The sequence below is a fragment of the Siphateles boraxobius genome, unplaced genomic scaffold (assembly GCF_051911475.1).
Source record: "Siphateles boraxobius isolate OS27281-9 unplaced genomic scaffold, OSU_SipBor_1 25, whole genome shotgun sequence".
Lineage (NCBI taxonomy): Eukaryota > Metazoa > Chordata > Actinopteri > Cypriniformes > Leuciscidae > Siphateles > Siphateles boraxobius.
The window spans coordinates 35406674-35423293 of record NW_027508866.1 but is presented as its reverse complement, the minus strand read 5'-3'; the positions used below and the strand labels follow the sequence as shown (position 1 = coordinate 35423293).

The window sequence follows — 16620 nt, the reverse complement described above, 5'->3', positions numbered from 1 at the left end:
ACAATCAGTCAATTACGTCTTGTGGTCTCCCTCCCACCGCCCAGCCAGATAAGGCACATGGAAGTCTTTACAACCCATCCAAAACCATTAGAGATAATAGAAGCGTTAAGTGAATCCAAGCAGCCTGAAGCAGCCAATGCCACCGGGTCCCTCGGCCCATAGAGCCCAAACAAAGGGAAGTTTCAAGCGACCCGGGTACGCGTCCACCCTAACGGGGACCGAAAGAAAAAATTATAAAGATTGCGAAGCATTCCCAAGCACAAGAGATCCTCTCCATCCCCCTTTCCTCATGGTCTCCTGAAGAAGAAACGTCTCTCTCTTTTCAAGCAGCTTGCTTTTGGATGAGCTCTCTTTAAAAAGATAGCAAAATCTTTGTTTATTCCCATTGTTCAAGGGGTGGGGGGTGGATTTTCTCCCTCTTTCTCTCTCTATGCTGATTTCCATCGGCTCTGCCCAGCTATTTAAGTGTGCATTGTGAAGGCTGACCTATGAAAAATTCAAAGGACAGACAAGAGACCCAAGCCAGTGGCCCTCCACTGTTGGGCTCCTTGGGGATCGCTGGACTGTGGGAGACACTGCCATTTGCACACCAATTGCTGAATCCCATTCTTGAAGCCAAGCTGGGCTTAGATACCCCTCCTTCTCCTCCTCCACTTTCTCTCCCGTTCTCCAGCAGCCCCACCATGGTGTTCCTCTGTGAGGGGAGATGAATAGGAAAACCTGCTTTGGGACTGAATGAATGCACAGACTGTCAAAGCTCTCAAAGGCCTGCAATTTTAGAGCCACTTGTGTTGCATATTAACATGTATGTGAGGACTAAACCATGTGGTCGAGCTCCGGCCAACACACGTGCTGGGGAACGGCAAAGCGATTGGCGTCTTAAACAAACATGCGTCGCGGGTTTGAAGAGCTCGAGCGCTATCTTGCCTGGAAGAGCCAAACGGCTTAATGTTGGATGCAGAACAAATCAAATCAGTTTTTAATAAGCTTAAGTGAGACGTAATGACATCAGGAGGGCGGATTAATTAAAACGCAGAGTTCAGTGATCGATTGAACCCAACTCTTAAAATGTGCAGATCTAATTTAAGCATTTATAAACTTGTCTTGTCTGTGCTTTAAATCGACAAACGTTTTTTCATGCTGTCGATGACTGATGCAACGCCGAAAACAAACGAGTTTGCAGTAAAAGCAGCTCTCATAATGATAATCAACAATTGTAAAAGCAGAGGTTTGCAGTCATCTCCAAATGGGAAAACTGTCTCACTGTAGCTCCAGTAAATTGGAAAAACAAGAGCAAGAATGTCTGGCGCCAGCCAAAGAAAATGCACCTTCGGCCTAACTGCACTAGGACATTTTTCAGACTGCGTTTCCTGTTAGAGATTCCGTCTCTGAGACGGTGCGTCACACTTGGGAATCAGAATCGCAGTGGTATTGACTCCTTGCGCTGGAACAGAGACGCAAATATCAAAGACGTGTAAAAGGGCACAAAACACTCGACTGATGATACAACACTGTGACATCGCAACTGAAACGTAGCATTTATCTGGTTTCATGCATGAGTTTTTGTTGAATTTATGTGATTTCATATACCTCTAGTTTGAAAATCAAGTGACTTAACTGGTGGGGTACAACAACAACAAAAAACATTTTTTTTGGTTGTAATTTATTTTACAGTCCTGTTCCGCACTTACATATTATTAGCAATTACAATAACTTGGTTATAGGTAGGTACTAAACCTGAATCTACCCCTAAACCCCTGGTAGTTAGCTTATATTACCTAGTACTTTCTTGAGTAAGTACACTGTAAGTACATGTACTGTAAAATAAAGTGCAACAAAAAAATCTGTTGCAGGTCTGATTATTAACAGCAATGCTAAATGCAGACCATAAAATGCAACTAATTATATAATGATGAATAGTTGGGCTAATAAATTTAGTATTATCAACTTGTAAAAGAGAGAAAAAACACCATCTAAATTATCTTTTAATCGTTTAAACTCATGCATGAAATATGGTAACACTTTAGGGTCCAATTTATTATGCCTTATCCTGCATGATCATATTCTACATCCCTTAATTCACCCCATACCTAAACATAACAACTACATTACTAACTATTAATTAACAGTAATTAGGAGTTTATTGATGCAAAAGTGGTAGTTAATAGTAAGAATTGGACCCTAAACTAAAGTATGACCATCCATATATATACACAAACACACACACATTTTTTTTTGTCATGCTACTCAATACAGCAAACACAATGTCCGGTGTTTGTTTCAAGTATTCGGCTGGTAGCTCACATTTCTGCGGATTTTTATGCATTTACAAAGTTGTTTATTCCATGTCATGTTAATCATTTTGCATATTCGTCTGGGGCCTGTGCAGTTCATGGTAATATTACTACATTTCAATATTGTGTTTCTGTTCAATACGAGTCCTGAAACAAAACCAGTTGAGGAGCAGTGAACTATAACATCTTTTTAGTGTAATCATCACATGTTGTGTGCATACACATGCACATTATACATTCTCCTAGGAAACGTGAGGTTTGGAAACGGCACTTAGTTGATTTGCAAACACAATAACTATTGCACTGTATGCTCGAAATTTCACTTCACATCCTTGAACGAGTTCCACTATCAATAAGCAATGATTTACGCAAAGAATACCGGAGTAATCACGTTCAATACTCCAGAGACTTCAGCAGTCTCCAAGCCCGTCCAAACCACTGGAGATTTGTAGCCGAGCATTTCATAAACAGTCTCCTCGTTTGACTCTCTCTCTCTCTCTCTCTCTCTCTCTCTCTCTCTCTCATGCTCCCGTATGAAACTATTTTCCCACTGTTTAAGATTAGGTCAGGGTAAACATAAAGAAGGCATTTCTCAGGCATATCTCGAACCCGGTGCCCCCTAATCAAACAAAAATGGATCTAATCATACAGAAAGCGCTTTTTAAAACAAGTTAGGACCGTCAAGCAGTAGCCCTTGCTATAGAGAGAGCGTGCTAATTTAGCTTCTCTCACGGGAAGAACGCCACAATTCATAGGAAAATATTTTATGAGATGACAGCTGAGGTTTCAGAACAGAACATTCGGAGGAAAAGGCATAATTTACAACATATTTATTGTTAATAAGTGATTCATAATATACAGGTTATTTACAAAAAAAAAATCTGCGGGCACAAATAACTTCACTTTAAGCTTCGTGTATATCACAATAATGAAAGAAAAAAAAATGGAGAAAGGAGGTAGAACAAGGAAACAGAGAGGTGTCGAAGACCAAAAAATTGGTTAAAGACCTTTTTCTCTCCTAGAAGAAAACCTATTTTCTTAAAAGGAAAGTCTTTTGTCTTCAACTATTGTCCTCGCTTGAATAGCCTGCCAATTCCGACTAAACATATTCACCATCAGTTGGTTTAAAGGCAGAGGGAAGCTCAGGGTCTCAATGGAGGCTTGGTAAAGAGGGAAAACCCAAGCAAAGGAGAGTTTCGACTTGAAACAATGGCATTCCGATGCCGGCCAGGCAGGTCACAAAGGGATGTTCTCAGGGTGAATATCAAATTTCCAAAAACAGTAGGGAGAGGACAGAACCCCCACTGGCCTTTTAAAGTCAAAAGGTTGACCCACCACAGACACATGGAGACTGTGCTGAAGACCTCGGAGAACGGGAAGCTTTAGAACTCGTGTGACGGAATTCTGTCTTTACTGAGAATTCCGAGGAGTTCTAAATCATAACATAACCGAAAAAGATGCTCTCCTTTGGACACCAATAAAGGAGCTTTGTTGAACAAACAGGGATAATAAATATTTATAGAGAGAGCGGCACGCTCTTGTACTAACTAGTTAAACCCTCACTTGCAAGTCTTAAAAAAATGAGGTAATCCCAGCAAAAAACAGCTTTAGAAGATAAAAATACACTAAAAGCAATTGAGCCTCGCTGTCCAAGATTCCAGTCTGGTGTGCTTGTGTATTTCCTGTATCCCATTGTCTCTCCTCTCTCCAGTCAATCTACAGAGGTTTTGTTGGCCCGAAGACTTGCTCTACGGACACCCGGAGAGCTTTGCTGCTTCTCTGGGGCTAGTAAAAAAAAAAAAAAAAAAAAAAGTATCCAATTACTGCTGGAAAACACCAAGCCAGCCATCATCATCCTTACAGTTACGGAAAGCAGCCAGCGAGGTCCCAAAGTGGTTGGAGTTGTTCTGGATGAGTTTAAGTCGCATCTGGAAGTGAGAGGAACAGCAGGGGCCCCTCATCCCACCCCCATCCCCACGTCCCGAGGTTTTCCGGACACCGCGGGTGGTTTCCTCCAGGTCCCACCCCCACCCTCACCGCGAGATCGAGCAGCACCTGTGGAGAGACGCGACACATGTCAATCATCCCGTCGCTATGGAGTCGCCGCCGACGGCTCGCGGGAATATCAACGGGAGCCGGCGCTCGAACGGCGGGAGACAGATGGCACCACGTCTGCGGATCGTTGCGTGGAAATTGAGCGAGTCGGTACAGATCATGGCACGGCCTTCGTTCCTGAAGTAATTTTCTCATTTAAAAATAAAATTAAGAGATTAAGCCTTGAAGCAAACCAACAAGATCTGAGATGAACCATAATATTACAAACTCTGATTGAACGCAATAACATATCCCATAATGCACTGCGAATGATGAAAACATTCATCATAAATTAAATTTAAAATTAAAATATTTATATTATTACTTAAATACTTAAATTATTTATAATTAGTATAAAACTAAATATTTTATAATCATATCAGGGTTATTAGTTACCAAAAAAAACAAGACAAAACATTTATATGTATATATAAACTGTTTATACACTGTTTATATATGTATATATATATATATATATATATATATAAATAAATTAAAATTTGTTTACTTTAAAGGATGATGAGAAATATTTATTCCATTTTGTTTAACTTGATGTGCCAAAATAAAATCCAAAATAAAATAGTGATAAAAAAAGAGACAAAACTAATAAAAAAAACTAAAACATAAAACTTTAAAATTAAAACTAAAAAGAAAATATATAAATAAAACAAACTTAAACTATTAATAGAAACTATAATAGTATTTCTCAAGGAACATTATTATAAAATGTATAATGAACAACATATGTATTTGTGAATATATCATAATCGGTATATTTTAAATCATTATATTTTATGTTTATTGCAAATATTTCGATATAGAAGTAGTTTTAGAGTGAGAGGAAGCGGACACGATTACATCATCCGCAATGCTTCATGGGAGTGGGCGGCGACTGACAAGCTTTTTTGGAGCAAATTCTGTTTCCATGGTAACAGTGCGTTCTCTGATTGGTGGGTCGTTCTCTTAGTTCTTCACTGAGAATATGGCTAGTAAACACACTATTTTTTGCCCATGAATATGAAATGACAAGCAAAAATCACTTAACCTCAAGAGCTCATGGTAGGTCTGAGTTAAGTCATCAATTCTTTTCAACAAAAAAAAAAAATACTTCTGAATAGATTTGATTGTCTTACCTTTTTTTTTCAGAAATACGCTAAGGAGAGCCATCAGAGGAGCGCTCCTACCCATGTCCTGTGAGGAGATACAAGGGAAAAACTGATTAAAATCACATCACTGATGTTTGGAATTAAACATACGCAAGGTTGACACATTTCAGTGACTTAAGGAATACAAATTCTGTCATAATTTACAGACTCTCATATCCTGGCCAGTCTTTTCCATATGATGAAAGCTATAAAATGATTTGCACACTATATTTCTGAAATACAAGTCATTTTATACAAGTCTGTGACTTGCTTTCCAAAGTGACTTATTTAATATAATTAATGTCAAGCATAGCATAACATCTGTATTTGTGCCGAATGAGAGACGCACATCAGCATAAGTTTATCTAAAATGCACATTTCCCACAGTTTCGCTTTAAATAAATTGGTTTAGAATGAATTTGCTTGTTTTATAAATATATTTGGTTACACTTTATTTTAAGATGAAATACTTACATTGTCCTTCCTAAAATAAGTACTGAGTAAAATTCTTTAACTATGTACTTAAGGTTTGGTTTAGGGTTAGTTACTTGTAATTATGCATAATTTACTGTTATTAATATTGTAATTACATGTGTAACTACGTCACCTTAATATAAAGTGTAACCATATATTTTTCATTCCTGTTTGTTGTGAATTCTGTTAAACTTTGTTGTGGATTGAAGGGAACCAAAATACAAGTTTATAGTGTTTATAATGTTTGAAAACATTTAATGTTCTGGTATTTCACATAATTCCTGAATGTAATAATATCATGTGATTTAAACACACTGATGTGACTTGTCTGTGTGTGTTTTTTTTCACTCTCTCAACAAGGCTCTTTAAAACACAGTATACAGTAGTGGCCAAAATAGAGTTCGGCCTAGGAAAATTGCCATCTTTACCTTTTATTCAAATATTATAAAAAAAAATTCGGTCACACTTTAGATTAGAGTCCAATCCAATTCTCACTGTTAACTAACTATTAACAACAACTTTTGCTTATTAATAGTTAGTAAGGTAGTTGTTAAGTTTAGGTTTTGGATGGATTAAGGGATGTAGAATATGATCATGCAGAATATGGCATTAATATCTGTTTACACAGTAAGTACTAATAAATAGACAATATCCCAGAAATATGCATGACAATAAGCAACTAGTTAATAGTGAGAATTGGACCCTAAACTAAAGTGTTACCAGATTTTCTTAAAGTTTTTGCAAGCATATTGCTTAGTTGTGCTTGGAGTCGATTGTTTTATTTGTTATATAATGCCAAATTGCATGACACTTTTTGGCCAAACAGAAATTATGAACACGTGCAAAAACAAGCGAGAACCAACAAAAAATGAATTGATCATGTAGTAGTCAATGTGAGCTTTTTGTTTTTCTATGCATTCTTTTTGTAGCTGTAGTTTGCCAGATAATTAATTAATCAGATAATTACCTCAACCAAAGTATATGGTCTCGTTCTTCCCTCATATTTCCTCATAATTTGATGGAAATAGTAGAGTCATTAAAAAAAATGGTAAAAAATAAATATCCCTTTTGGCCACTTTTTATTCCCAGTGCCCGTTCACGGTTCACTTTATATGGAAAAGAGCAGCCAGGATACTCTTCAAACTCTCTTTTGCGCATGTAACCGTTAATTTTCGCCAGAACTGTTCCTTTAAACCCCATCTTCTTGCAAATCATCCCGACAGTGCAGACTTCATTACTCAAACGCCAGGATTGTGTCCATATCATTGTTAAGCGCTTATATTGCGAGTCTCTCAACAGCAGCCAGCAGAACTGCAGGGGACGCAGTGGGTTCCTCCCCACACAAGAGCGTGGAAATAGCTTGGCACTGGCACGCTCTTTTACATAAACTAGTCCCTCTAGAACCTGTTTTTATATGCTGTTATATGGTTTGAATTTCCATTGACAAATTAGAATGAAATTATTCTAAAATATTCTAAAGAGAGCACGGGACCCAGGCCAAGGGATATGAAAGAGCTTTTCACAGTTTTCGAGGGCCCAGAGCACTAAAGGAGTTTCACATCAGAGCCCCGGGGCCGATTCCCCCCCTCACCCGTGGACAGGGATCGCCTTCATGAGCGCCGGGCCTGAATCTGGAAGAGGGGAAGGACTGGGAACGAGGGCCAGCTGTGGGGCCCAGTCTGTCTGGATGGCTGACTGCTCTGTCTGGCTCTTAGACGGGTTCTCTTGGCCAGCGAAACACATGCACTAAAGCCTACGCATGGAAAAGCAACACCCTTCTGCTCTATATGCCGTTCACAGGCAGGCTCTGCTCACTTACAAACGAGGGGGGAGAAACCCGTTGGTTTATGTTTCTGTGGGTGGGGTGGCTAAGAAGAAACATTAATGATCTTCGAGACACGTATGACTACAACAACATATGAGGTGACACGGAAAATTTGCATCTTGGCTCTGGGCTTGAGGGATGATCTATCCGTAACGGTTCTGGGCGTTTAAAGCACTGTGTGTTTTTTTTTTTTCAAACACAAAAAATAAAATTGTGTCGTTATTTACTCACCTCAAGTCATTCAAACTTATTTTAATTGCAACACTGAAACAAGCACGTTCTGTAAAGCTGCTTTGAAACAATATGAGTTGTGAAAAGTGCTATGCAAATAAACTTGTTCATGTTTCTGTTTAACACAAAGATTTTCCCCTGAAACATTCTTGCGTTCAATTAATAAAAACGCTCACTAGAAATGAAATGTATTTGTGTATCGTTTCGAAAGCACAGTATACAGTAGTGGCCAAAATAGAAAAATTGCCATCTTTACCCTTTATTCAAATATTATTAACATTTTCTGTCACACTTTAGATTAGGGTTCAATTCTCACTATTAACTATGTATTTTGCCTTAATAAATTCCTAATTAGAATTCCGTTTTAGAGCAGCTTTACAGGAAATTGTGATGTTAATGTTTATAATATCTTAAAAACATTTTAGTTGCATTTAGAAGATTACAGCTGGGTGATCAAATATAATAAAGAGAGTTTTGAAGGGAATTTTCAGTGATAGATTCTAACACTTTTATGTCATAGCTTGGCAAATATCATCAGGTATTTTTGATTTGATGGAAAATAGCAGCTTGGACATTCTTCCTAATGTCTCCTTTTGTGCTTCACATAATAATAATAATAATATAAGGTAACACTTTATTTTACAGTGTCTGTTACACACGTTACATTTAGTACTATTACTAAAAATTGTGCATCATTACAAGCAACTAACCTAAAACACTAGCCCTATAGTAAGTACATGTAGTTAATTATTATTACTCACTACTTAAATATATAATTACACTGTAACAGACACCTTAAAATAAAGTGCAACCTAATAATCATACAGGGCTGGTGAGTAAACAGTGAGAGAGTTTATATTTTTAGGTCAACTGCTCCTTAATGTTTAGCATGGAGAAATGATGCACAAATCAAAGTGATGCATCTCTGACGATACAGGCCTGTCCCTTGACAAAATACTAAAGCGGAATTCAATACATGCCAAGACAAGACCGTGTTTTTTTTTTTTTCTCGTTTCCACCCTGACATTCCTCACGGAAAAATGCAGTGCATCACATGGACACGAGAAGACACTAATTAATTCTGCTCGGCAAACAAACACTCCCACAAAAAGGTGTGCATCTGCACATGTAACGCTCAAATTGCTATCGATCATGCAAACGGGAGATATTAGCTGAATGAATTTAATTATAAACAGCCCGTACTGTATGCAAATGTCGACCACAATTACAACAGATGAAAACAACTGATGATAGATGAGGAAAACGTTCAAAGCTATGGATGGTTATTTTAGGATATGCAACTTGCACACTGCTTACAAATGTGTTTTTACAGAGCCACTGAGATATCTAGCTTTTCTGACAAACAGGGAAATGTTCAAAGACATTGAAGCTTATTTTTGCAAAGGATCTGCAAGTTACACAGCGTTTGTGGTGTACACTGTTTGCTGATATTTTGCACACAGATATCAAGCCCTCTTTTCTCCTCACATCACTGACGTCCCTTCCTCACAAAACGCATCCCTATACCTGTGTTCTCAGCCTGTTTCTGGAGTGTTGTTTTGAGTCGTTTTCCCAGGAGACCATTGCATCTTCTCCTTTGTTTTCTGTCTGTTCTGGCCTTTAGTGTTTATTCTCAGAGCCACAAAGCTGTCAGAATATCCGACAGCATCTGACAACCTTTTCCATTTATTAGGCAAAATAGTGAAAAAAATGCTCAGAGTTGGAGATAGCTAGGACTTTTTGATCGGACTGCATTCTGATAGCATGCTTTTTTGCAACTTACATCTGTTCTAGATTTGGTCAAGATCACGCTCCTGAAAATATTGCAGTTTTTAAACAAAAAAATATCTTCATTTAGCTGGTAATGATGGATTTTTTTTTTTAAATGACAAAAAGGTGTGTGTGTGTGTGTATGTATATATATATATATATATATATAGATATAGATATAGATATAGATATAGATACACACACATAAATATAAATAAAAATAAAAAGCATATAACAATAAAAACAGCTAAAGTTATCAAAACTGCTGCAAAAACTCACAGAGAGAAGGCTAAAGCATTTCTGGAAAAAAAACATGTCATTTTTAAACAAAACTTTAAAAAAACTGAATACCCGGTGCAAAAGATGGAAATAGAGATAAATGCAAAAAACATATTTGTGGTCTCTGGTGTGTTTGTTGTGAAGGGAATACAGGGCAACTGGCTTTAGCTTTAGGAAGTATTAAGTTACAAGCGCTTGAGATATTCCTGTAAAGAAAATAATTTCGACCCTCCTCTCAACTATCCAGAAAATCAAACACATCCCCTCATGAATATGATGCCACACGTCTGATTATGACATATCTGATGCCGCGCAATTACAGGACCGACGGGACCAATCAAGAAGCGTAAAGTGACAGGAAGGAGAATTTGTTAAGTTAAAACCACACTGAATCTTGGCCTGGCGCCTGATGCCTGCGTTTAACTCTCACACCACATTGTTATCAGGCCTCACGGGTTAATAACGCCACTGCGAGCTCTAACGTGCCTGTACTCAAATTAAATGCAAACTTGGCTGCAGTAACCTCCTTAGACAATGTTTGTTTCCAAAATAACGCAATAACACCCATGTCTTTGCTGTGGCATTCAACGAAAAATTCAAGGAACTGGAGCTGCGTGACCTACGATGCTCTTGACTGATATTTTACACCGTTGACAATACATCTGAACAGCCGTGTAAAGTTTCTAGTAAATAATTTGATAAGAAAGCCTGGGGCAAAAACACTTACGCTACCCAGGAACATATTAAACACTGGAGACATATTTTCTAAACGCAGCACTGTTTACAGAATAAAACTGCTCCTTACAGAATTTTTTGATTCCAGTATATTTGTACTTAAATTTAAAACACAAAAAAGGATCTGTAGTTGAGATCTGAACGCACTTCACTCTCATTAAAATCTTAATTACAGATCCTCTCTGTGCAAGATAAATATTCAGTTTACATAATGTTAGACTCCTAAAATGTAGAGTTTAACATTGAAGCTATTGTAGTCACTTGCATGTCTTATGTACTTGTTTAATATAATATAAATGTTTAATAATGTCAGAAATATTAATACTACAATTAATCATGACTGCTATAAAAGTATTAATAGCAGTGTTTTTTTCCTGCTAGTGCTACTAATTTCACTAACACACTCACACACACACACAAACACATATATATGACATATATAATAAAATTGCAATTTGTATTGCAAATTGCAGAGCCCAACAAACTTTCTCTGCTGTCAGTGGGTTAATTATTATTTTGCTTCCTGTTTTCTGTCAGCTGAAGACTGAGTGTTTTAAAGTGTGCTAATTAAAGCTCACTTCAGGGTGACAGATTAGTTGTAAATGGGTCCCTGTGCCTGAGGTTAAGCTACCTTGGGTTGTTCATTATTCAACCATTAAGCCATCAAAGTAAACTCAACAGTCCATAAAAACACCAATTCATCAAGCTCTCACTGCAAGTCAATGAAGTTTACCTTCTTTGTTGTCACTCTGGCCCCGTGCTCGATCCCAGAATCCCAGGCACTTGTCATTACTGGGGTCCTCTATCAGAGACTTGTTTCCAGGGACATACCAGGTGGCATGTTGCTCTGTCATGAGAGAGTCAAGGTCAATGGTATTCACTGAGCCCTTGCCTGTGACAGGGCTAGAAGTGGCCAAGGCGCACTCCCCGTTCAGACCGGCCTGGCACTCTGCCTTTTTCCCCGTTTTCCCTCCCATCGGCTGGTCCTCGGAGATGCTGAACTGCTGCCTTTGCAACTGGATCTGAGCCTGCAAAATCTCCAGAGGATGAACCTCGTCCTGGCCCGTGTTGCTCAGCGGCGTCCGCACCTGATCCATGCACGGGGCGTCGCTGTAACCCACCCTGTTTTCAGAGTTACACTTCACGCCCGCTCTGCAAGGCCTCGGGTCCTCGGTGCTGTAGTTTGGGCTTGCTTCATCTAAATAATCCATGCATGGTGAAACGCCATCCGATTTGCCAACGCTTTGAATTCCACTGTCCATTGAGGTGGCGAGATCGGGTTTACCGAAAGAAGGGGAGACCAGCGACCTCTCCGGGGTCTTCCCTCGGCTTTCCAAGCCTATACTCAAAGCTGAACCCTGTTGACTCGGACTCACGACGGGGTTTCCAGCACCGCATGGTGGAGAGAAGTTTCCAGGGCTGATGTGCCCACTGTCTCGCCTCTTCTTCCCTCTTCCCTTGCCTGTTGCCATTTTCCCCTCACATCCAGACTCCATGTTGTCATTCGGGGAAAGGGTGCTCGCTTCCCTTTTCTGCATCTGGGCCGTACCACTTTGACCTGTCGTCGTATTGTTGTTGTTATTCCCAGAGCAAGGAGTTTGACTATTCTGAGAAGCATTGCTCTGGAAATACTCTGCCCCTGGGCCGCCACTGCCACTGCTATTTATGTCCTGCTCAACCTGACCTGCTTTGCGTTTGGCCTCATTTTGACTTTTCTTATTAAAAGTCACATTGAGGTTTGGGGCCCCAAGGCTGGCGATCATATTCTGGCAGGCCGTGGAAAGAGCTGCCAGACAGCTTTGGCCAAACACACTGTCTTTTGTACTGGCTTTGTTCAAATTCCCCAAAGAGAGGGCCCCAAGCTTATTGACTGACAGGTGCTGGCTGGAGAGGTACTCGGGATGGGCGGGATAGTTCCCTGGAGAGGAGCTAAATCCTGGAGGATTGCTCTGGGGGGTTCCCTGTTGACTTGGCCCTCCAGGAGGGAAACTGTGTTGCCTTCTCATCGCCATTCCTCCGAATTCAGCCGGCCTCCTGTCTGACTGCATGTTGCTCTCATCAGGAGACTGCATCTGCAGAGGATTGCTGACATTATTCTCGAATGGATGATGCGCTCCGGGAGAATTCAAAGACTGCATGTCCATGCTTGTGATGCCTTGTCTAAAAATAATATTGTGTCCGTTCTCCGCCTGCTCCAAGGCATGTGTGTTTGTTTCTCTACAATGCTGTTGTGGCTCAGGAAACCATGAGTTTTCTTGAGGTAGGTGGGGGCTGTCAAAGTTTCCATGAAAATTATTATGCTTCTTCTCGAAATTGGACTGAGACACATTACCCAGAGGGCCTCGGCAGACCATGCCGTTTGATGTGACGTCCCCGTGGAGACTTAGCTGTTGCAGGTCGGGTTGCCTCATTCTCTGTTGCTGGCTTCTCGATGCCATTTGTTTGATAATCATCGCTGCGTTTTGCCTGCGTTGCTGTTGTTGTTGCTGCTGCTGCTGAGGGCCGGAGCTCAAAGGTAGGGGGCCTGATGGAAACCCATCCGTCACATGAGATGTGAAGTCCCCCATGGGAGAGGGGAAAGCTGAAGGGGAGAGGTGGCTCTCAAGATTGGGCCGATTATGTAAGCTGTTGCTTAGGGGGCTGCAACTCTCTCCAGCAGAGCCATTTGGGAGATCAAACCGTGGCCTTTTCGCCATATTCAAATAAGGCAGTGAGCTGAGGTGAGGGTGATGTGGGGGTTGAGGGGCTAGTTGGGGAACATCAAACACTGGCTCCCCAAAGGGATGCATGTTGTGGTTATTCAGTCTATGGATGGGCCGATCCAGGTGGCCGTGCTGAACGTGAACCATCGGGCCACCGCTTTGAACGTCTGCATTGTTCGCGACATAGTCCGGCGTGTGATAAAACCGTGGAAGTGCAGGGGAACTAGGATTCTGCCTGGCAACAGGTCCAGGTCTTTGCTGCGCCATGAGGTGGTGTCTAGCATTAACCCCTGGATCAATTTTCCCTCTGTTCCCGAATCGGTCCGAAAACACGTTTTGCTGAGGTAGCTGCTGGTCGACTTTCGAGCCGCCCATCATGGGCCCTCGGGAACCAGTTCGATTACAAGTGGAAAAAGGACCCCCTGCTACTTGGTTCCCCGTTTCACAATAGGGCAGTTTGTGCTCTGAATTATCCGGGGTGGAGAATCCTGTCATATCGAAATTCCCCGTCAGAGGATCACATGGAAAACAGTGCTCGGATCCCGCCATCCTGCCCTGTGGGAAAAGCCTGTAATGTTCAAGTCTGTGGGTTTCAGGGGAAGAGGACGGCAGGCCGTGGAACGAAGCGGCGCGGTTCGGTGACTGGTCTAGTGGAAGACATGGAGCTGGAACCGCATTGTTACTGTTCGGATGGCCGTGTGGTTGAAACTCAGGCATGGCCGCCATTCTCTGTTGATGCTGTTGCTGTGAAATGCATTCTCGCGACTGCGCCTCTGCGAGCTGCTGACCAAATCCTCCTTCAAACATATGAGGGAGACCTGCGTTGCTGCTGTTGAAACCCATGTGTCTGTCCCCATGCAGGCAAGAGGGGACACTATTCTGATACAGATGTGAATGCTGCTCGTGGTTAGGAGCTTGATGGTTGAACGGTCCTTGCATGTGGAGTTGATGTTGTGGCTGAACTCCCATAGTGAGCATATCTCCATGGCCATGAGTCTGGAATCCATACTGGTCTCTATTTGAGACAAAGTTGAGTCCCTGCATAGGGGATTCATTTAGGGGACCCATCATCGGCTCCACAGCTACCGACGACCCTTTCATATGAAATCCGGCACTGTTATAATTTGAGTTCATTTTCACTCTACAGAGATTAAACTCCTTTTGTTTGTTTGTCACTGCAAATAAAAAAAGAGATCAAATTAAATGAAACAATCTATTTTTTGTACTTTCAAAAATTATTATTATTATGATTATTTATGTATCCTAGAACACATTAAGAGCTTATTTAATAACCCAAATAATTATATAATTTCAACAACACAATTAATAATTAAAAAAACAAATAAAGTTTTCGTTTCACATGCATGTGCATTTTGATAAATATGAAATGATGCGAAAGTAAGAGATCAGATTGCAATTGGAAGTAGCCTACCTCAAATCCAGCACAAGCATAAAAACGCGAAGTCCTCTATGGATATCCTTAATGCAACGATCCTGGAAAACGTGCATCTTAATAAAACTCCTCGTTTACATCATTATTTGATGCGTAACGTCCCCAAGTCGTTCAACACATATCCAGAGGAGTGCAAAGCAGCGCGCGTAGCACATGTCCCATGTTCACATCTCCAATGCAATGCGCGCGATCCCGAATTATTCTATATTTAAAACACTATCATGCATTCACAAAGAGTAAATAAATGCATCAAATCAGCGGTCCTCTGAGGAGAACTTCGCGCGTGCGTTCAGTCCTCCGAGGAGACCCAATGCGCCGCTGTGGGTGAGCGCGCGTTTATAAACTGGAGAGCCCAGGATCCCTTTTGTTGCCACAGTATGAAATGCATTTAGCACATAAAATTAATCGGCAATGTCAATAATATTGCCCGTACTGTACGCGCTTTTCCATCAAATAGTTCTGGCTCCAGGAAGATTTTCTCATTTATCCTTGTGTGTTGGATGTGTTGAGCCGCGGGCATCGGCAACAAGTTTGACATTCCCTCATCTGTTCCAGCGCTGATTCCTCACCAATGCCGACACAGGCACACATGCGCAGGGGGCGGGGCTTCGCGCACCAGGGCGGGGCTTGACGCACAAGGGGCGGGGCTTTGCTTAAGGAAGCCTAAAAGAGATGTAAAACGTATTTATACAATATTATAGGTTAATAAGAAACAACACGTCTAGGTCTTAAACGTCTTTCACAGATTCTAGATTTCTAGGTATATGTATCAATAGCAGCTGATAAAAATATCAAAACTAGATTTAGCAGTATTAATTCTGTACATGTAAAATAGTATCTATAGATTTTTTAATTACCCTGGGATGATTTTTTCCACCCACCGAGCTACTTATTATAAAAACATGTAAAGAAAAATATGACGCCTAAGAAAAATGTCAATGCTTAATTCTATGTGTGAAATACTAGATCTCTAATTTACATTTTTCATCATTTAAAACGCTTCAGTGTAAATATTCAGTCATTCCCAAATCCTTCAAATAGCCATATTCCTTTATGCACAGATAATGTAGTAAATATGCATCAGTTAATTAGTAAATTAGCAGATGCATGAAACAGGCTTCATTTTCAAGCTGTGACGAATGGCAGCCAGAGATAATGAATGTGGGTTAATTTCCTGTAAGTAACCGGTGATTGTGATGTATTTTCAGAACTCATTGCTGCAGCATGGGTCAAATTATTTATCTTTACAACAAAAGCTTTTTAATGCATAGTAATTAAGAAATTGTAGAAATAAAAACCTTATACTACAAATAGACCGTCTCTCACAAACCACAACCATTAGGCTACTAAAAGGTTTTATGGTGAAATATAAGTGGCCATTTATTGATAGGTATGACAGAAGAAATTAAACTAATAGAGGGATAGTAAATGGAGAGCTATAAGACGCATTTTGTAGGTCCCTCTGGCCTTCATAATCAAATCATTACCTGTTTCTTCGACAAAGAGGAACAGTGCCATCTAGTGCTGCTGTCAGACAGAAACAGAGGAAAACTAGGAAAAATCCCATTAGACTTCAGTGACCACAAACAGATGTAACATGTAGCATTTAAAGTCCCAA

At 40.4% G+C, this 16620-nt stretch overlaps 2 protein-coding genes across 3 annotated transcripts in view; both read right to left on the bottom strand.

Moving 5' to 3' along the window:
• The window catches only part of LOC143750610 (uncharacterized), a 59051-nt gene extending 58344 nt beyond the window's left edge, over positions 1-707 (bottom strand). For both annotated transcript variants that reach the window (XM_077243768.1, XM_077243770.1), the window contains exon 1: positions 487-707. The gene's annotated coding sequence lies outside the window, so the exon portion shown is untranslated. The remainder of the gene's footprint in view (positions 1-486) is intronic.
• Positions 708-3109: 2402 nt separating this feature from the next.
• On the bottom strand, positions 3110-15581 carry mn1a (meningioma 1a). Its single transcript, XM_077243767.1, has 4 exons — positions 14982-15581; positions 11581-14724; positions 5522-5579; positions 3110-4349 (listed from the first exon to the last, which is right to left on the bottom strand). Exons 2-3 carry the CDS (start codon positions 14681-14683, stop codon positions 5569-5571), a joined length of 3114 nt encoding a protein of 1037 aa, XP_077099882.1. The 5' UTR covers positions 14684-14724; positions 14982-15581; the 3' UTR covers positions 3110-4349; positions 5522-5568.
• Between the last annotated feature and the right edge of the window lie 1039 nt (positions 15582-16620).